This window comes from Scardinius erythrophthalmus (genome assembly GCF_964197995.2).
Source record: "Scardinius erythrophthalmus genome assembly, chromosome: 1".
In the NCBI taxonomy this organism is placed as follows: Eukaryota; Metazoa; Chordata; class Actinopteri; order Cypriniformes; family Leuciscidae; genus Scardinius; species Scardinius erythrophthalmus.
Window position 1 is genome coordinate 28,456,423 of NC_138221.1, and position 22,802 is coordinate 28,479,224.

At 39.8% G+C, this 22,802-nt stretch overlaps 2 protein-coding genes and 1 long non-coding RNA gene across 3 annotated transcripts in view; 2 read left to right on the plus strand and 1 right to left on the minus strand.

Annotated features, from left to right (window-relative positions):
* LOC308693527 overlaps positions 1–22,802 on the plus strand; it is a 91,677-nt gene that overhangs the window by 55,916 nt on the left and 12,959 nt on the right. The window lies entirely within an intron of this gene.
* On the plus strand, positions 4,488–9,188 carry LOC308687156 (interferon-induced very large GTPase 1-like; the record flags this gene model as incomplete). The annotated part of the gene is given in 2 exon segments (XM_081359440.1): positions 4,488–8,657; positions 8,661–9,188. Coding segments are annotated over 2 exon segments (4,698 nt in total).
* Positions 10,005–22,802, minus strand: part of LOC308693497 (nuclear factor 7, ovary-like) — a 14,107-nt gene continuing 1,309 nt past the window's right edge. Inside the window, exons 1-6 of the mRNA XM_081370418.1 lie at positions 22,657–22,802; positions 22,402–22,497; positions 21,739–21,969; positions 21,620–21,642; positions 15,891–16,009; positions 10,005–15,707 (exon numbers count right to left, since the gene is read on the minus strand). The exon at positions 22,657–22,802 is cut by the window's right edge and continues 1,309 nt beyond it. Of these exons, the coding sequence (XP_081226544.1) occupies positions 15,220–15,707; positions 15,891–16,009; positions 21,620–21,642; positions 21,739–21,969; positions 22,402–22,497; positions 22,657–22,802 (1,103 nt within the window). The 3' untranslated portion in view covers positions 10,005–15,219. The remainder of the gene's footprint in view (positions 15,708–15,890; positions 16,010–21,619; positions 21,643–21,738; positions 21,970–22,401; positions 22,498–22,656) is intronic.

A 22,802-nucleotide genomic window follows, 5' to 3' on the forward strand; every position in this document is an offset into this window, starting at 1 on the left:
GATCGCAAGGTTTGGTCTGCTGAATACAGTTGACCCATACTGTCTGTGTCGGATCTCAGCCACCAGCTTCATTCCAGGGATGGCTGGTCGGTGTTGTGCAGGGCCGATATGGGTTTCCTGCATGCACACTATGTCGAAGCATCTGACCATTGTTGCTAGTATGTCTGCCTTGCGTCTGGAGAAACCTTCAATATTAATTGAGGCGATTGACAGTGCAGGCCCCGAGGGGGGCGAGTATCTGTTGCGCTTCGGCATCGTTCATCTGTTAGATAGCTAAATTGACCTGTCAGAATCACACAAATACGTTACATATTTTAACAAATAAGATTATTGAATAGAAAAGCTCCTGCAGCAGGTGGATTAAAGCAACATGTAGCATCAAGCTACATGACACAATTTAAAAGATCAATATTACACTTTTACTTAAAGCTCACTTTAAAACACCATTGAGTATTTGTATCATATTCTAGTTGCGGTTTAAAATGGTTTTAAGTCAAAAAAAGATGTTGAAATATGTTCTTTTTAGCATATGCAGCTAATGGCTATGTTACACCTTGCTATACTGTAAACATGTGTATAATACTGTAAACATTCTTTATTCATATGAAAATACCCCAAATCGCACGAAAATCACATACAAACCACACTTACCTGAAATCGTGCATTTTTTTAGCTTGTAATGAAAACCAGAAGATTCTATTGCAAATAACTAATATCTCTTTATTGAGAGCTGGTCAGATGCTGGGAGCGTGATGGTGTGCAATGTCCGGTATAAGCCCTTGGCAGCACAAGGACGCTGAGGACAACCCGATCTCTCCGTAGAAAGTAGTGATGATGATGATGAAGGTTCGGGAACGGAGATCCGGAAGACGGCGACGTGACGAACCAGGAGTGCTGAACGCATAGATCACAAAGTAAACAGGAGACATGCAGGGAAACACAAGCGGGAACATCCACAACGATCTGACAAAGACAAGGCGACAACAGTGAGACTAAAAAGGGTACGCTGATCAGTTGCAGCTAGCTCAGCAGCCGTGAACAGCGACCACGCCCACATGAACACACACACACACACACACACACACACACACACACACACACACACACACACACACACACACACACACACACATAACATGAGACAAGAAAAGAGACAGCGAATTCATAATCCGTGACACTTGTTTCAGGTGAAGAGATGTGTCTTTAGTTTTGTTTGTCACGGATGTCAGAATGAGGAAATGTACACAGGACCGCGTCATGCAGAAGGGTAGGATTATGGTCATGTTGAACCACGTGAGATGATTGACAACTGTACAGCGAATGAGAAAGCGCTGAGATCATAACTGATGCAAATCAGGAAGAGGAGACACATCTCACAGTGATAGCTGTTTGAGCTCTTCAGATCTCATAATTCAGTGGAAAATGAATAGAAATGTTATTCTGTGACGAAATATTTTACAAACATGTGTTGATAAATCATTATTTCTCCAAATATGTGCACCATTGGACTAAGAGCACTGGCGGATGCTATATATTGCATGAATGTGAACACAAATAAACCGGAGAAGACGTGAATGACTGCTTTATGAGTGATGATTTCTATTCAAAATAACGAACGTTACAGATGAATTATTTTGCACTCCTGGCATAAATTAAGAAATTAATGTCACTGCAAACCAGTTTTATCATAAACAGTGCTCAAATATCGAAGCTGGAGTCTTACATCTTTCTAATGATGCTCAGTTTGTCCAGATCAAGTAAGAGTGTGATGTTTTAATGAGTAATGAATGTTGAACAACAATAATCTGGGGCTGTCTGTGATCTTTGCCACGAAAGGGGCTACAGAACTGTTCAAGTATGTTGCAAAGGTGTGGCAAGTGGATTTTTAGCCATTTCAGAATGAAAAGGAATACACAAGATCCAAGCAGGACCAAAAGGTCATTGAGCTATTAGAAACCAAGACAGTTCGCGTAGAGCTTGATGGAATGCACCGCTATGCAACACCCTTGTTGCATAAGTGTGACATGCCCTACCTTCATAACACTATGGAAGCTGTCATGCCATGCCTACGAAGTACTAACAGAAAACTTGTCAGAGAATCAGAAATCCAGAAATTGGTTCAGTCCGGAGCTATCAGAAAGCTTATACCAGAAGAAAGGGAAAGAGATGGTAAATCCTGGTTCATTCCACACCACATGGTGAGCCACAACGAAAAGAATAGTGTGGCGTTTGATTGCTCTTTTCAGTTCAATGACCTCAGTCTAAATGAGTCACTCCTCACTGGCCCCACCCTGGGTTCATCACTTCTTGGGGTCTTACTCAGATTCTGTGAGCATGCAGTGGCAATCAGTTCTGACATCCGGGGTATGTTTCATCAGGTCCACCTTGTTCCAGAAGATAGACCACTTCTTCGGTTTATCTGGTTCCGCCATTCGGGACAACCTGCAGCCCCTTTGGCAAACAATGGCATGTGAGAGAACATAGCCAACCCAACAAATATTTGAGGTTCTCAATAGAACGATGCTTCTAGGTTAACAATTACTTGCAGAGCTTGTCATCACCAGAGGAGGCTAAGCAATTGGTTGACAAGCTGAGGGGACTGTTAGCTAAAGGAGGCTTTGAATTGAGATAATGGGCCAGCAATATGCCACTGTCATTAACCATCTTCCATGTGAAGCCAGATAAGATGGTCTTAAACTCTGGCTAGCCCATGAAAAGACAGATGGTCCAGGACTCCACATTGGGACTTGTCCCAATGTCCTGGCGCATTGTCACTGGCCCATTAATCATGGCGCTCCAACCATGATAATTATTTATAATGTTTCAGCAAGTCAGTTTGACCCCTTGGGATATATCCTTCCATACACCACTAGGGCTACTGGTCCAACAACTTTGGTCCAAGCAGCGCAGGTCATATGTACCAGCTTCAGTGGATCAAACCAGATCCGTTACAGACCTTCAGTGTTCAGCGATGCCTCAGAGAGTTCAGATGGAGCAGTCACTTACCTGTGCACTGAAGATCAGCTTGGTTAGATCCATTAGTCATTTGTACTAGCATGTTCTAGAGTCTGTCCTGTCAATGGAGCTATGTGCTGCTGTAATTAGTGCACAGTTGACAAACCTTTTGAAGAAAAAGTTAAACTAGAAAGACTCCACCACTGTGCTGTCCTGGTTTCAGTCAGAGTCCTACCATTGCAAAGTTTTCATCTGTACCAGAGTGGCTTAAATCCACAGGCTTACCAACCTCACTGCCTGGTGATATGTGGATTCAGTTCAAAATACAGTGGATGACCTTACAAGAGTAAGCAGCTATTATGTTGAGAGCCTATTATGTAAGAGCCTTGCCTGATTTCAGTCATTGTAAATCTTCAGGAAAACTCTATCTATATTTTTCTCATACCTTCTGGAGTATTCATGTCTCTGCTGCTTGGTAAGTGATGCTCCAAGAGGCACTGAAGATAGCAATGTGCTGAAACGTTTGCTTGCTGGGGTCTATTTTGTTTTTAACTCACATTACTTTGCACTTTTTGCACGATGCAATAAAATAAAAAATGTTTTTGTAGACTTTCAGTCTTGAGTGGATCAGTGTGCGGCCAGCCACCCTTTTTGTTCATTCTTCAATATACCATTGGCTCTACGCACCTGTAGTACAAGGACCTGCAGTACAAGGACTTTTTTCCTGTTTGGAGCGCTACATACTTTTTCTAGTATATATCAACTAAATAAATAAAGTTATAGTGTGATAAAACACTAAGACGATAAGACTTTTTGGAAAATGACCAACTATTTACAGTAGCTTAAATTACAGTATTACAGTAGCAGTTACTGTGGCCGTAGCACCTGGGGGTAAGAACAGACAAGGCGAGAAAAAAGGAGATGGAAGCATGAGGAGTAACAAGGGTGAGAGGGAGGGGAGAGAGGAAAAATAAAATCTTGATCCGTTTCCCGGACACACTACCGCTCGGGCCTGAACACGCCAAGAGGCCCTCACTTGCGGTGCGATGGTACTGGACACTCCTCTGCCTGTCACTAATGTTCAATCACAGGGGTGTCCAATCATGCACCTGGAGGACCACTGTCCTGCAGAGTTCTGCTCCAACCCCAATTAAACACACCTGAAGTAGCTAATCAAGGTCTTACTAGACATACGAGAAACGTTCAGTGTTTGGGACTGAGTTTGGACACCCTTGCTCAATAATAATTTAATTAATGACTTATCTCATTAACTTCAACACTGCTTCGGTGTTATTTTAACATTCTGTAGTATGAACACTGAGGGGTGTAAAACATGTTATAGTATTTAAATGTAATATTTTCTAATGTTACCTGTCACTAAGGTTAACTATCCAGGGAGGGATTTGAAAGCCATTAATTTTAGTAAATTGTCAATCTCAAAAATTCACTATGTGAATGTAGCCATTGTCATCAATAAACTGTTTAAAATCTGTCTTTTACAGGCAAAAAAAGTTGAGCTTGGAACAGAAGGAATGGGACTGAAACAAGTACAGCATATCTTTCACAGACTTCATCTTGAAGAAAATCATGACCATAATCTGAGAGCTGCAGATGTTCTTCAGATAACTGAACATTCATTGCAGTCCCATGAGTCTTGTGCCGAGGAGGAGCTGATTCAGACTTTCATACAAAAACTACTGATGATGGACTACAGAGCAAGATCGATTAATGTTAAAGTGAACAATGAACAGGATCACACACAACAAAGAGGCAATGACTCAAATGAGGATGAGGGTGATATTTTTGATGACATGTCTTTGCCTAATAAACAAACAAGTCAATCTGAGCGAATCCACCCAATGGATGTTCAGATGGCTGTGTTTCATAGTGGTGATGGTTTCCTGAAGCAGTTGATGGTGACTAAACTGTCCCAGTGTCAGTACGCTCTCCCTCTGCTTGTTCCTGATCCATTCACACAACAGATTAAATTTCCTTTCTGGACGTTCAAACAAATCAACAAGAGCTGGAAGACGAGAAACACCAAAAATGAAATCATCAGTCAAATCCAGCCGATTTACAAGGCAAAAACTCCAATGGTGTCTTTCTTCAGGTTTGGCTCTGTGTCTTCATCCAAGTCCCATCTGATGAACAGTCTGATTAATGAGAAACACAACACGTTCTTCCACAGGAACTGCCCAGGCAGCAGCAGAACCAGAGTCCTGATGGATGGAGTGGTGGAGATTGCCTGGTTCTGCCCCTCTGGGAAAAAAACAGACAGATTCACTGACTGTGTTGCATTCTGTAATCTACACGGTGATGCAGGAGATCATGAGAAACAGCTGGAGATCCTCACTGAAATGGCCTCCGTCAATGTTGTTCTTCTACCACAACTTCACAGGAATGCCAGACATGCAGCAAAGATCCAAAACCTGTACAAGGACAGAAAGCCACTCATTTGTCTTTTTACTGAGGATGAATCTACTGTGACTGAGAAGAAGAAAGGGAAATTCAAAATTGGTCTGAAGGACAGAAATCAGTCAGATGTATCTGAAGAACTCAGAAGAGCTATAAATGATTGTCTCACAGAATCATCTTCCACTTTCAAACTTGAAGATCTGTCCAAACACTCAGACATCAGAGTAGATGAGGAAGATGACGATGACTGCAGGAGAGGAAGAGAAGCAGCACAGCAGATGATGAGTTTACTGGAAGATAAAGATTTGACAGAAATCAAAGAATCATTTCTGCCTCATCAAGGGAAACTGTGGCATCAGTGGAGTCAAAAGAACAAAGAACTACATCGGCCTCAAGCAGATGAGAAAGAAATGGACATCAGTATAAAACAAACGGAATTGAAGAAAATCCGTGAACTGCAGCATGAATCTGATATCAGTGAGTTCATGAAGCTCTTTATTAAAATTCACTCACATGCTGCAAATAAGTTGTTTTTCCTTAAATGGCTGGGAATCCTCCTGGATGAATATACATCTGCTGACCTTTCTGATCTACATCAGAAGTATGATGAAAAGTGGTCAGCAGTTGTAAAACTGAAAGAGGATCACGCTAAATCTGAAAAACTGAAAGCTGAACAAACAGAACTTGAGAGAATATCTGAGGATCTTCAAGCTGCAGCTTTTGGTTTGGAGCACATCATGAGAGAGATCGGTCAGATCTATGAATCATGTTCATCTGTGAAGAAGAACAAGAAAGATCTGCAGTCTGATTTCTCTTCTCTCCCGAGTCTTGCAGCAGAGATGATGATCTCTGGATTCCCACTGGAGCTGATGGATGGAGATGCTGCTCATGTTCCTCTGGTCTGGATCTCTGCTGTTATAGATGCACTCATCCAGAAACTGGGAGACCAGAGAGTCTTTGTGCTGTCAGTTTTAGGGATTCAGAGCTCTGGGAAATCCACTATGCTGAATGCCATGTTTGGACTCCAGTTTGCCGTCAGTGCTGGCAGGTGCACCAGAGGAGCTTTCATGCAGCTGGTCAAAGTCTCAGACGAGCTGAAAACACAGATGAACTTTGACTATATTCTGGTTGTTGATACTGAAGGTCTTCGTGCTCTAGAACTGGCTGGAAGATCAACAAGACATCATGACAATGAACTGGCCACATTTGTTGTTGGTCTTGGAAATCTGACCTTGATCAATATATTTGGAGAAAACCCAGTTGAGATGCAGGACATTCTTCAGATTGTTGTTCAGGCCTTCATGAGGATGAAGAAGGTCGGACTAAAACCCAGCTGCATGTTTGTGCATCAGAACGTTTCAGACGTCACAGCTGGAGAGAAAAACATGGAGGGAAGGAGACGACTGCAGAAGACACTGGATGAGATGACAAAACTTGCTGCTAAAGAGGAAGTCTGTGACGCAGAATGTTTCAGTGATGTCATTAGATTTGATGTTCAGAATGATGTGAAGTATTTTGCTCAGCTCTGGGAAGGAAGCCCACCCATGGCACCACCAAACCCAGACTACTGCGAGAACATTCAAGAGCTAAAAGAATATATTCTTTCAAATACTGCAAAATCAAATGGAATGATTCTGACACATCTAAAAACTCATATTAAAGATCTCTGGGAGGCTTTACTGAATGAACGATTTGTCTTCAGCTTCAGAAATTCTCTGGAAATTGCAGCCTACAGAAAACTGGAGACCGAATACAGCAAGTGGACCTGGAGTCTTCGCAGTGCCATGATGGAAACTGAGAACAAACTACACAACCAAATAGAAAATGAAGCAATTCATGAGCTTGAGGAAACTGATCTTCAAGAAGAAATGAAGAACACAAGTGAAAAAGTGCAAAAATCAATGTCAGAATTCTTTGAGAAAGACAAAGATAAAGATATACTGATTCAGTGGAAAACATCATTTGAAATCAAAATCAAGGACCTTGAGGAAAACATTGTGAGAGAAACAAAAAATAAATTAAATGGGATTCTTCAGCAGCGAGACCTGAAGAAAAAGATTGATGCTCAGAGGACACAACATGAAAACACTCTCTTTGAAAAGAGCAAAGAACTTGCCTTAAAACTAAAAGATAAAGCAAACGATGAAGAAACACTGAAGAAAGAGTTTAATTTGTTTTGGAAAAAGTGTGTGGATAAGATCATCTCAGACACTCCTCCAGTCAAAGACATTGACATAATAAGAGATGTGAGAGAGATCCTCAGTGACACCTATAAAAGTGTTTCTGTCAACCACTGGAAGGAGAGCAGTGAGTGCAGGGACATCTTCTCTGCTTCCAGCTATGCAGACTATATACAGTTAAAGAAAACTAGTGGATTTACAGAAACTTTCTACAGAGTAGCAAACGACATGTTTGGTTATGCTCTACCTAAAGAGGATGACACCCAAGTGAAAACATTTGTCACAGATGTTGATCAGCAAACAGAAAAAATTATTCAGTCATATAACATTCCAAAGATGGGCTACAACAAGAGCTGCATTCAGCAGCTCATAGGTTATATCAAGAGAAGAGTAACAGAACATCAGGAAGGACCAGGTCAGTATGTGTTCAAGAATGAATTCTTCAGGGATTTGGTTCTTTCCATCTGTAAGAGAGCAAACAAGATGATCACTGACCAACACAAAATGTTCAGGGATGCCAATAGTCCAGTAATATATGTTGAGAAGAAGAGAGAAGAGAACTATAATATTTTCCAGAAATATTGCCATGGAGCAACATCAGCTGCCATTTTTGGTGAGATCATCTGTCAGAAACTTAAAGAGCCCATTGAGCAGAGTGTCTTCAAGGAGACTGCCAGAGATTTGGCTGGTGAAATGAGATCAAACTGTGAATCACTGAAAGGAAACAAATCAAACCTGGAGAAACACATCCTGAAGACACTGGCAGAAAAGGAGGATTTTGTCAAATACATGAATTACATTCATTATCCCAGAGATCACTTCAAGAGTTTCATCAGAGATGAAGTCAGACGGTACATCACTGATAAGTTCAGTGTCAGTGTTTTACCCAAGATGAAGAAGAACATTGAACTCCTACAGCAGAAGATCATGAAAGCAGCTCATGAATCTACTCAGCATGTTCAAGAGTACAGAGGAGATGTTGGTTTGTGGTTGAAGAGTTTCACACAGCAGCTCTCAGATGTGCTGATCTTCTCTGAAAAAGACCTCAGTGGAGTGAAACATGATGATGTTGATGATTTCAACCTCCTAGAAGATGTGATAAGAAAATAACTTACTGTTATAATATCTGATATCAACAAAGAATTCAACACAGATACACTTGACAAAAATATAGACTGTAAGTTCAGACCAGATGAGCTTCTGATTGATCACTTCTGTCAGTGCTGTTGGGTTCAGTGTCCGTTCTGTGGAGCCACCTGCACTAACACCATAGAAAACCATCCTGGAGATCACAGTGTTTCTTTCCACAGAGTGACAGGTCTCAAAGGCTGCCATTTCTATAATGTGCATCTCAGTGCTGATTTTTGCACAACTTTGGTGGCAAGTAATAACAGATTTAATGCATCAAATGTGTGGGTTTCACATAAACAATACAGAAGAGCAGGAGGAGTTTATGCAGACTGGAGCATCACCCCTGACCTCTCTCAGCTGCCTTACTGGAAGTGGTTTGTGTGCCGATTCCAGAAAGACCTCGAAAATTACTACAATAAAACATTTCTGGGAAGTGGAAACATCCCAAATGGATGGAGAACATACACAAAACAGGATGCAATTGAGAGTTTGGATGAAGGCTTTTAATAGAGCAGATAAATAATACAATTAATTTTAGGCTATTTATTCACAGAACCTAACAGTGTTGGACCCAAGTCTGCACCAAGCTACTGCAATTGCTTTATAGTTATTTGTGTAAATACAGAAATTGTGTGTAGGGTATGTGATCCATTTGAAATAGCCTACTTAATCTATGAATCAAGTGAAATCCCATCAATCCTGTTTAGAAATAGGTCATCTACATGCAATGTGCTTACCTTGATTATGATCAAATTCCCACCCTTAAGTGACTTATGGGAGATTTTTTTATTATTATTATTTCAGAGGGGAATGTGTTTGTGTGGGGGGAAGGGTCATTTATAGACACTGTTTTTCTTTTTTTATTATTATCTCACCTAAATGTTTGCTCTGTCAGTGTATTTGTTTTTACAATATAATTTTGTTACACAGTTGCTTACACACAGCACAAGTTTTAAACATAGTAATTTATTTGAATACTCACCAAGATGGACATTTTGACATTATCTGTGCATGTAATGGAGGAAAGCACAGTGTATGCAGGGGGTGTGGCCTCAATAGCCCTGCAGTAATAGTGTTGCTGTCCGCATGTGATTGAGGAATGTGCAGGGAAGAAATTCAACTTAAAATTCATTACATCTGGTTGTTTTAACCAAGAATATGCTGAACGATATTTTTTTCCAACTAGATTTAGGTTCCCTGATGTAGGCTAACCTGCAATTTTGAAAATTTCCAGTTTATTCCCATTGAAAGATTCCAGAATGGAAAATTCCCAGATTTTGCAACCCAATTACAAAAATATCCCAAAAGATTAATGGCTGTAATTAAAGCAAAAGGTGGCTCTACAAAGTATTAAATCAGGAGACTGATGACTTTTCCAACCCTGTTATTCTAGTTTTTCAGGGTTTTAAAAAAAAAATGTATTTCAATTAATTTTCAGAACTATTGATGAAGGCAAAATTTGTGTATAAAGCTGGAAAGTTTTTTTTTATTTTGGAATAGGTTTTGATTTCAGGCTGTATGAAAAATAAAATAACTATTTTAAAGGGGTATCATGATTTTCTATCTATAAGTAATATTGGCATGGCGGTTGAAATGGGTACTGCAGTCCAAATTCAAAATATTGTAGAGTCGTCTCTCCCGCCGCCCCCTCCTCCTCAGACTTGACGCTCATGCGGGTTGCCAGATTGAACACGCAACAGGAACTAGCGCAATTGACAGTGGAAGTCAGAGCCTTACTCTGCAAAATGATGAGTTAATTTATCCTGGTTTTAATATGCCTCTAGTCATAGAGTTTTTTTAGATGGATGGCGAGACATTTTAGGTTGGATAGAATCTGTGATCTTTGACCCAGTTCGTTTGCAATACACTGTTTCCACCAACTGGCAACCCAAGGTGACGAAATATTATTGGGTAAACCAGCAGTGGGCGGGGCCACACGGACTAAAACAAAAACAGACATTCTGACACGGAAAGCACATTTCAAAGTAGAATAACATTGTTTTTCAGAAAAAAAAAAACAAGTATTTGAACTTAGCATGTTACCTAAATCTCTGCAAACATAGTATTTTTATGCTTTAGTACAGTCCGAAAAATTACATACAGCACCTTCAAATTCCACTCTAGAAATAAACAATGAATATATGAACAGCAAATTCTCTCACACCATGGAAATATCAAAGAAAGTTCATTTTAAAACAACCGTTTACAATTTTGAAATATACTCAACATAAAAGGCCATATTAACAGCTGTTCGAGACATTATTATACACGTGATGGAAAGAGACAGTTCTGGTGCTTCAGTTCTGTGTGAATACACTTAAGTCTCAAATTTAAAGTTAATGACAGAATTAGAGAATATTTTAACCGTCCACTTGCTTCTGAACAAAATAACACAACAAAATAACACAAAAGCAGAGACATGCTTTTGAAGCATTTCCTTCAACTGGAAAACAGTGAATATTTCTGTGTAATAAAAAACATTAGTGCTTCATTTGAGACTACCATGGTAAAACCACCACATTTAATTTCTCTCTTGACTATAGGTGTCACTAAATCCCATTTACTTTAGACTGGTACACCAGTCTCAAAAGTTCACACATTTATTTACACATTTGCACCAGATGTGAGCATCAGAAACAAATACTCATCTCAAATACTCACCTATTATAACATTTTTTACAAATAAAAAAACTGATAAAGGAAGTGAAAACTGCAAGCTCATCACCAATGGGGGTTTTGGGTGGCTTTTTTTTTTTTTTGCATTTTTAGAATTACATCCACCTATTTTTATTCACATTTTGGGACATCGCAAAAAAAAACGCTGGATGGAAACAACAAGATGCGTATAAATAAAAAAAAATGCACATAAATAAACGTATGCTTTTAATTGAGTCGGATCATTTTTTTTTATCTGATAAGAAAACATGCGCATAAACTACAATGGAAATTAATTTACAGAATAAATTCCTCGATGAGCATCAAAAAAGTAATGGTGACTTTGCGCGGTGGGACGGCACAACTGGCCCAACCAGCGGACCGAAATGCCTGAGCAAAGTCTGTCGTCAAAGTGGTTATGTTTCCACGAGCTCTGCAATTCGACACTCTAGTAAAGTCACGTCACATTTATTTATACAGCACTTTATACAATTGATTGCTTAAAATCAAGCAGCTTTACAGTATTAAACATGAAAAACAGTGTCAGTGTTGTTTCATCAGAATTACAACTTCATTTTCTACTATAAAGCATCTCTCCAGTGTGTTCATGTTTTCACTCGCGGGTGTCTGACCTCGACGGACTGAACAAGAGAAATTAACTGGAGAAGATTTCTACATCAAAGAAGGCGGAGCCTCAGAGCCACACCCACCTATTACATCATCGCCACAGACCAATGGGAGCACAAAGGTTTCCTGAAAGTGCTTCGAACCCCCAAAACGAATGCCAAACGAAGTTCGTTTTGGCCTGATTTTGTTCGAAATTACGTCACATAATTTTCGCTACGATTTTGCTTTAAGTATATCAGGGCCTTTACATGACTTCATTCCCAAACAGCAGGCATCCGCCTCCGAAAGCAAGATAACAGGACCGCGTTTAGGCACAAGTAATTTATTACATACGAAAATTATTATATACAGTGGCTTCTCCTACTTTTCTTGGTGATATTTAGCGCCAGTTTATCAGAAAGTGACGGTTTTGTTTTCTTCGACTCACTGGATGGAAATGGTGCTTTATTTACAAATGTTTTATGCAATATTTCAATTTTGCGCATAAGTTAAATTCACAACTTTAGATGGAAACGGCTATTAAAGTATTCTAGTGGACTCCAACACAGTAAACGACTGTTGCTGTGTCTAAAATCACTCACTTTTTATCCTACTTGTAGCTTACTTCAGACATAAATAAGTAAGTCATAGTAACTTTAGTTTGGATTTATACCGTACATACCTCCGTGCCAAAACCTGTAGTTTAATTGAGGTCATATTAATGCAATAAAAATGTTTTTCCATGATTAACCTAATTTGAGTACATAATCATTAAACTAATTATAAACCATTAAAAACTCGTATCAAGAATAAACACATCAGTGTACATTTTTGCATTTATTTTTGTATGTATTGTATTTCTTTGTAGTATCTTTAACTCTCCTTTTCAAGCAGCTTTTTCAGACAATGATCATGGCGTTTAGCACTATGACCCGATCATTATAATGAGATGAATTCATAAAATAATAGACCTAACTTCTTTCTTATTTAATTCTGATATAATATTCAACCATGGCTGTTTCTCGTGGCATTTTCGGCTGTAAAAATAGGCATCGCAACAGCTAGGAAACGATGTTGATAGCTACTCAGTTTTTTAAAGGTAATGTACTCGCTAAACGGGTCTAAATTGAACAGTCAAGCTAAAAGTGTGTTGTTTTAATAAGGAAAATTTAAGGCTCAGTGTCAGAAAAAATTAAATGTGCAATAATGATTACAATATTGTATTATTCCTGATTCTGTTTTGATGTAAAGTAAATTAAGTCAATTCTATGAGTTCAAAACAAAATACCCACTAATCAAAATGAGATTCATCAGCCTTTAGCTCACAGGAACACTAATCTCTACAATGATATATTTAAATTATTTTTTATATTAAATTACCGTTTAAATTATATTTAAAGCACATTATCTTTTAACAGAAAAATCATATTTAATGCTTTAATGCATTCATTACACACAACGGAACTTAAAACAAACATATATTTATAAATGACTATTAAAAACATCCCCAAAACAGCACCTCTTGCATAGACCTGCCTCATTAACTACTCAAATACAACAGCCAATTGCAAGTCTCCAGCAGGCAGACATTTCATTATTTACATTTTGTGTTAGAAGTAGTTGTGTTTATTAAAATTACATACAGTACCATAGGTTTATGTCATACGTAATTCCTTTGCACACCTGCGCATTGCACACAATCTCAAAATCTAATTTTGGCTGAGATACGCAATGTTTATCAAGCAAAACGCCACGCATAAAAGAAAGTGGTTTAAAGAGTCAGTTTTGACAAAAGGAGGATGTATTGTTTTTAGTAATGTTTTTGTTGGTGGAACTGAAGGGATTTTGTGACTGGTTAAAAAAAATGTCCAAAAAATGTGCTTGGTTCAGACACATTGGATGGGTTAATAATGAGAATAACTCGCATTCACTCTAGACAGTGTTAGCTACTCAATTGCTGACTCCCGTGACACATAGCAACACAGCTAAAGTATTCCTAATACGTTGGACCTTTTATTGAAATAGCCGACATTTACCTGAGACATGCCTTCACAAGCACCGTAAGAACTGTGATTGAGATGGTTGTGTTTGGGAGGCGTGACACAAAAAAGGAGCGTTAGCAAAATAGGCTGTTTTTTGTATTTCCGCTAGGTGCCATTAGCATCGCAGAAACAATTAAACGGCATCAGCTTAGGACACTATCTGAACAAATAAGAAACACAATGCCAGTTGTCAATTTAAATGTATGCCGGACACATTTTTTTAAAATTGAGAATTAATAATAAGTATAATATAGTAAATACAAGTAGCCTATTATAAATAATATGAGAATAATAAATAAAAATAAGTATTCATTAAAAAATAAGTTGAAATGATGCAAATTGATGACTCTAACAAACGCACAGACTGTCGATTAACAACCTCGGATAGTTACGGTAGAGGTCTGTCTTTAACGGTTTATACGTTTACGTGAAAAATAAATTTCCCTATGGAGAAAATGAAATGCTATGAAAATAGTTTCAGTTATGACTGTTTTTTCATTTGATTTAGTCTAGTTAGTTTTGTATCAAATATAATGTGATTTTCATTGATGGAGATCTGGCAGCAGCAGAACATTTCTTCTCTTAGGCGAGCGATTCGCAGACAGCTTTCCCTGCGCATAAGCCAGAAAACCAATGAGAACGGGGGACAACAACGACGATACATATCAACAGAGTGTAGGCGCCAAAACTAATGTGGATCCGCTTACCCAACAGTTACATACGTATTACCAAAATTCTATCATGTAAGTTTTATGGTACACCTCAAACAAGTGAATTTAAAGACATTTATAGTGCTAATATCAATTAGCAAGTCCAAGAATGGCTTTGGTATGCAGATCATTCGCAGCTTATATGGACTGCACGCCCCGATGTATAGACATAATGCGAATTGGTTTTGGTGTATTTAATTCATTCATCTCAGTTGTTGTAGGCAGGACTCATCTTTTGTTTTATCCTGCTTTATTTAGAACAAAATATCTGGTCATATTCTGTCAGAAAAAGTTACTTGATATTAACTTCTTGTTTATTGATCTGTTGTATAAAAGCAATATGACATTGTCAGTGTTGCTGTAGTGCAGGATATCAGTCATGTGATGCCCTGCGGCCCAATCACAGCCGTACTGATATTCAGATCAACAGCACTCTTACTCATGTTATATGGATTAAATACTGGAAACATGATGACTGTAAAAGATAAAAGCAGGTCGATCCAAACCTACAGCCAGAGGTGACGTTTACTGACTATCTGACGATAAGATCCTCAGAGGGAAAAAACTATAAAAGAACGGATAGACTGTGTCATTGAAGGTGGTGGTGATTGAGTGTAGATATGTGTTAGATACAGGATCAGAAAATGACACCATTCCTCTGTCATAGTCCAGATCAACTCTCACACGATCAAGCTTCTGTTTAACAAGATAACCAGACTCTTCAACCAGTCCGTACTGCACACTCCAGACATCAGTGTTAAAGAAATCACCTCCCTTCCTCTGGTTTGACGCTGTAGTTATTCCAAGTCTCCAACGTGAACTCTTTTTAACCTCCACATCCCAGCAATGTGTTCCTGAGTTTAAACCCTCTGAACCCAGAACACAAGGAAAGAGGTCAAATCTCTCTGGATTATCAGGAAGCAGTTGTTTGTTCCCACCCTGTTTCACTCTAGTCAGATCGTCAGACAGGATGAGACATGGATGAGCGGTGTTTGGATCCAGAATCACAGGAGCTGATGAGACACAACCAAACAGGTGCTTTGATTATGATGTTCATATAATGAAGTGTGAACCATACAGATTATTATGAATTATGAAATCTATTGATAAAACACATCAGAGATCTTTAAATCTCCCCCCCCCCCCATGTGTGATTTTTCAGTATGTGTAACAGCACAGATCTTCTCCAGACTCACTGTTTTGGACGATGTCCTGCATCTTCTTCCACACTCTGAACGGCAGATTTCCCAAGTGATGTGGGACATGAATCAAAGATCCAGAAGCCATCTGTGGATCTGGCTCTGAACTCTGGTCTCTGGAAGAACATTCAGGAATCAGGGGCCGTATTCACAAAACATTTTATCTTACCAATAAGAGTTCTCCTAAATGGCAGTAAAAGTATTCACAAAGCTGCTGAGACCAACTTTTACTAAGGAATAGAAAGAACTCTTAAGCTAAGAGTAAGGGCGGGGTTGACCTCATTACTATGGATGATGTCAGCACGCTTATTAAATATGTGCACAGTGATTGGCTGATGGGGGAGGAGTCTGTCAGTGATATAAATATTGTAGAACGAGGTATCATGTTGCCATATTCAAATTAAGATTTAAAAATAAAAATGTTGCCAAATTCAAATAAAGGTTTTAAAATGTGTGTCACAAATTAAACTAGTATATGTTCAGCTATTTGTCAGCCTCTTACATGTCTGCATCTTGAGAGATTGCAGAATTCAAGCAACAAATTGTGTTTATAAACAAAGTTCGGGAGGAGCACGTTCAAACAGTCTATCTTATCAGCTTGAGAGGAGGTATATATACTTAGAGATTTTTATTCTATTTAACTCTAAATTTCAATTTCAATTATTTTTTATATTGTTTCACAAAAATGGGGGAAAAAAACTCATTCCAGTCCAATTCTAGTTAAAACCAATAATACATCTTGCATTCAGTCATCGATTGTCTCTGCTGACCTCTTGTGGGAGAAAAAAAAATACGTTAATCTGCATTTTATGATTACTGCCACTAGAGGGGCCAAAAGTTCCCTTTCATAGGTTCACTCAACGCTGCGTCACTGACACTGTGGGAACACCCACAGTGTGACAATTGTCTGAAGCCCCTATACTAATTCACTGGTGCTTACACCACCTCTAATGAATGGGTCATGTATGCCTCATAGGAGTGTACTCGTGTCATCTCACTTCAGATTTTTATTCCTTATGGAAGCGTTGTATCTGTTGCCTGTCAGATAGCTTTTCTTGTGTTCTCAGCGGCCCATTTTAAGCCAGGGACCCACTTAACGACTGTAAGGCCAATTATGAATGTAATTTGATACTTACGACTGATCATGCCCAAATGCGCCGAGTCAGAGACAGTTGCGTCCAGTCGGTGTTTAAAATCTACTCCAGTCGTTAAAAAGTCTCTAAGTGTGTTCAGTTCAGTCTTATAATTTTTCAACTAGTCGTTAAATGTGTCCCCGGCATTGGGTGTCACACTCCTCTGCAGAGATGTAAAGTCCAGGTTCAGAAAGTAAAACAAATTTCAGCCACGAGATCTAAATAATTAGTGAAATCAGCTGGCTGAGTTCATGGGTGGAATAAACAATCACAGGACTTTTACTTTCTGACCCCTGGACTTTACATCTCTGCTCCTCTGAAGCAGACCCGACGAGTTTACGAAAATGTGTTGATTCGTGTGGCAGATTCATCACAGGAGACAACATGACAGGTGCGTGCAATGCCTGGGTCTTCAGCATGCTTAAGCGGCGCTAAACGGCCTGTCGCCATTGTGTTGGTTTGTGTTTGAAAGTGTTGTGCTCTAAGCTCACTTTCTTTCTGAGGAAAGAAGGGCATTAGTTCAACCCCCGCTGTCCTAGTTCTGCGGTTGTTGAGGCGCAGCACAAGCTGTGTGCTTGGGGTGGCGATGAGCCATGTCGTGCATGGCCGCTGGTCAGGCAGGAGTGGCCCTCCGTACGATGGCAGTGCTCTAGACCTACTAAAGGCGGTTTTCTACTGTGTGGTACGACTCGGCTCGGGTTGCTTTACTTTTCCACTGTAGTTTAGCACCGCTTCAAAGTGGGTGGGATTATAGACTGATCATTATATTTGCACTGCCACCTCATCTACTAATCACGATACAGCCATTTCTAGTGGAGTTCGATGGTCGTTTAAAGCAAGTCGTTTAAAAACGTTGCGCAAACAGATGATACTGCGGTGGTGATGAAGATTCTCTCTGACCAATCAGTGATCTGCAGTGTTTACACGTCACATTTTAGTATCAGTACGGCTCACTTGGAACCTAAACCGAGGTGGTACTGAAAAAGAACCAGGTACTAGGTACTGTACACAGTGGGGAAATCCCCCAAAAGTGAGCCGTACCATGTAGTGGAAAAGCGTCATAAGAGAATGTGCTTAAAGGAGAAGTTCACTTTTAAAATGAAAATTCTGTCATCATATAATCACCCTCATGTTGTTTCAAACCTGTATGAATTTCTTTCTTCTGCTGAACAGAAAGGAAGATATTTAGAAGAATATCAGTAACCAGGCAGTTTTTGGGTCCCATTGACTTCCATAGTAGGAACAAAATATACTATGGAAGTCAATGGGACCCAAAAACTGTCTGGTTACTGACATTCTTCTAAATATCTTCCTTTCTGTTCAGCAGAAGAAAGAAATTCATACAGGTTTGAAACAACATGAGGGTGATTATATGATGACAGAATTTTCATTTTAAAAGTGAACTTCTCCTTTAAGGAGCTGAATGAGGGTAATGGCTTAACTGCTGAGGGAGTTAAGGATCTCAGGTTAGCTACTGACTTGGCGCTTAGGGTTACCAACGCTCTCTACATCGTTCTCTACAATGCCCTTATGAGGGGCAGCAGAGTGAACCGTTGCCTATGGAGCCCCCTCGTAAAGATTGGAACCCTAGATCTCACCCAGTGGGTCGCTCGTGACAGCACAATCAGATAAATCTGAGTTTGACAGCTAAGACCTTGCAAAACCCATTTATGTTGGCATCCAAAGCCCCATGCTGTTGCGGTTGGCTTGCCTGATCAGATTGCTCCCAGTTTTAGAGGGGTCTCCTGCCACTAAGATGTTTTGGTGCCCCTCAGTCTGTTGAAAATTACCAGAGGGGTCAATCCACATGTCCTTTCTGTTTGTGCAGACAACACGGACTCTCTGCAATGGGAGAGTCAGTGGTCCCCGCAGTGCCTTGGTCCCCACAAATTGAGACGAACAAGGCCACAGGGCCAGTTCTGTAGGGTTTTGTCCAGGCGAAGGACGGTAACGCCCCAGGCAGATTATTTGGCGGTGTGGCAGGGTATCTCGCACTGTGTACTGCAAACTGTTCAGCATGGTTACACCATCCAATTGCGAAAAGGGCCGCTTCCTTTTGGCGGGGTTCTTCTCATAAATGTGCTCTTTGGGGTGATCTTGACGTTGGGTCAAGAGATTTTATCGCTTCTGAAGGAAGGGGGTATAGAAGTGCCCACCTCCTGAATGGAGTCAGGGTTCTACAGCCAAAATTATCTGGTCCCAAAAAAGAATGGTGGTTTGTATCCAATTTTGGACTTGCGTCTTCTGAATCTATCGCTGGAGATTGGTTCATGACTATCGATCTGAAGGATGCATATTTTGAGATTCAGATTGTGAAGAGGCACAGGAAGTTCTTCAGGTTCACCTGCGGGGGCAAAGCTTACCAATATTGGGTTCTTCCATTCTGACTGGCTGCTCCTCAAATTCTTTCAAAGTGTATGGACACAGCTCTGGTCCTGTTGCGGCTCCAGGGCATCCATATTCTGAATTTGAGGAGCCTTGGACTATGAGTGAACCTACAGTAGATTTTTGTTGCCGAGTCATCACAAAACTTTTCTTAGATTCTTGCCACATGCAGATCTGGTCGGTCTGTTAGTGGGCCCTCCGTGGATGATTCCCCTCAGGCCGGACCTGCTGCCTCAGGCCAATGCCATTTGGCACACTCGTGCAGATTTGTGGAATTTGTGGGTGTGGCCTCTGAACGGGGCACATAAATGTGTTCTGGCCTCTGAGATTATCGACACCATCTTTAGCTCTAGATCCCCTTCTATGAGGCAGATGTATGACCTTAAATGGAATCTTTTCGTTTCCTGGAGTAGGCAACATGACTTGGACCCAATTAACTGCCCTGTGAGTCTGAGGTTGATGTGCAGCCCCATGGGCTCTGCTTGGTGAAGGCGTTGAAGACTTGTGTTCTTACATTCAGACATATGTTGAAGACTTATGTCTGATCAGATGTTCACATGTTTTGGTAGTTGAAACAAGAAGAGTGGCTGTCAAGCAGAGGATGTCGACCTTCAGCAGAGGATGCGATTTGATCCCTCATTGAGGATTTTTGTAAGCAACCACTGCCCTATTGTCTGAGCATATGAGAACATATTGGTGGCAAACTTGATTGTAAAAGCAATCGAGAGCTAGTTGAACTGCTCTGATTTCTAGACACTTTATGTGCCACGCTCTCTGTGTTCGCCCAGACACTGAAAGTCGGTCTGCCATCGTAAAAGGGCTTCCCAGCCCGTGCTTGATGCATCCGTCAGAACAGTTTAACGACCTTTCCTATCGTTACACCCTGTTCATACATAATTATGTCTTTACAAGGGGCGATAGCATCCAGGCATTTACAAGTCACTAGGATGCCCTGCATGCCCATGTGTCAAGCAAGAAACAGGACACGGCCATCAGCCAGAGTTTTTTTTTTTTAAAGCATTTCAAAGTGAACATTGTGAGTGAATTCATTATGGCCTGCGAGCACATCGCTAATAAATGGGCTTGCATGGAAATGGAAATGAGACTCACTCCCAGGAAAGAAATGCCCACAAGTGGGCTAAAGCTGGCTTTTTCTGTATTGACCGAAAAACCCCAGCGGTGCTATTTCACGCACTTAAACGCCATTGTCCTTTTCCAGTGAAATAGCATTATTCAATCAGGCTTCAGTGTGTCTCTGTGAAAGGAGTTTCTTAGTCTGACGCAATGTCGAGTGAACCGAAATCGAAAGGGAACACGGAAAAATAATCTTTAAAGGAAGAAGAATTCACCACACGGTAATTTCTGAAAAATAGATAATTCAGCATACATTATCTGAATTATTATCAGTAGAAGTCTATTTCAGGAGCTCAGTTTTTTTTAGCGAAGGATTTATCTCATATTATTATGTGCTGCTTAAGATTGCCGCCTACAGGCTGAAGAGTAAAGTGTATAATAATTTTTGTTAAAGTCCCACTGTGGTGAAAATCAAGTTTTTAATGTTGTTTATATATCTAAGTGGTGTTTTTAATATGCTTTAAGACAAACCATGTGCAAATTCATAAGTCGACATCATTGCTGAGTATTTTATCCTTAAAACTGCAGTGAACCAAAGACAGTCTCAAAAACACGGTGTGAAACCGCTGGTGTTTCTGACGTCACAAACTACCTTGTAACCAATCAGATCAACATGTGATCGTCAACGAGTGGATCTCTGAGCTGCTGTGAGTAAGTGGAGGAGGGGCTCATTTACATATTCATAGAAACGCGTTTACTAAATGAGGCAAGGGAGTAGAGTTACATTCAAGCTATTTTAAGGCATGAAGAAATAAAACGTTTAAATATGCCATTTGTGATCAAAGATGAGTTTTAAGGGATACAATTATTGACTACAAGGAGACTTTAACAATTTACAAGGATACTTTGTTGCACTTTCACATACTGTTCATATTGATACATATTGGTAGAGGATTAATACATGTTTATACATTTTCGAAAATGTTTGGTTATACAGATGTTATGTTTGGTTACTAAAATTTTATTTTTGTCAACTAAAATGTGGCAATTTAAAGAACAATTGACTAAAATTAATGAATATGACATGACGTGTGTGTTTCAGTTCAAAACCAAAGACAGGAGCAGATCACTCACCTTTCCATTGGAACTGGAAACTTCTGCAGAACAAACACACAATTTATCATCAAAAACTCAATTAATCATCAATCATCAATCAATCAATCAATCAATCCATCAATGATCTGAAATCAGACCTTTAAAAAGCAGATATCATTGGCTGTCATCATCTCCTCCATGTCTTGTATTGTGTGTGAAAGATCTGAGATGTGTCTATCCATCTCCTCCAGCTTCTCCGTCATCATCTGGTTCTTCTGCTCCTCTTCCTCCCTCAGTGCAGTGATTGTAGCTTCTTCTTCATCTCTGAGAAAACGATGAAGCTTCTTAAACTCCTGTTTAATCTGCCGCTCCGTGCGCTCAGCTTGAGACTGAAATCAAATCACAATCACTTCAATCATCTGAATCAACACACATCTCATCCACCACACCACCAGCCAAACGTCTGGCCACAATTAATTTATTTTTCGCATGATTTTTTTTAGATCTAAAGGGTTTGAATGTCTTTACAAACCATGGAGATGTTTGAGAGACCGTCCAGAGAGAGCAGAGCTGTTATCAAGGCAAAAGGGGGTGACTTAAAAGATTAACTATATGATTTTGACTTTTTTTTACTCACTACATCACTCCCATCCTTCCATTTCTATTATTTCACAATCGATGACTTTACTATTATTCTTAAATGTGGATAAGCAAAATAAAGAAAGAGTATGTGTGTTCAAACTCTTACAAGTAGTAGTACATCAGTGATAATCTGTCTGTTGGGATTGCTGATAATTTGACCATTGATTCTGTTTCCTCACCTTGATGTGCTGAACAGTTTCCACACACTTTTCTTTAATGTCTTCGCTGTGTTTCAGCTTCATCCGTGAGGATTTCAGAGCCGAACTGAGCTCCTTCTAGAAGTCAACAAAACAAAAACAATATAGGCCTATAGAGAATAGACTGTTATGTTCATATATGTTGAGTAAAAATATAGAAAATTAAGAGAGTGCATGAGTGTGATGATACCTGACTATTTATTGTTCTTTACATATGAATCAAGACGTTTGTCCTACCTTGTATGACGGAACCACTTCACTGATGGGTCTGAATGTGTGATTGTCGTGTTTCTGTGAATCTCTGCACATTAAACATGCAGGCTGTTTGTCCTCCAGACAGAAGAAATCGAGTTTCTCACTGTGTAAAGCGCAAGAAAGTTCTT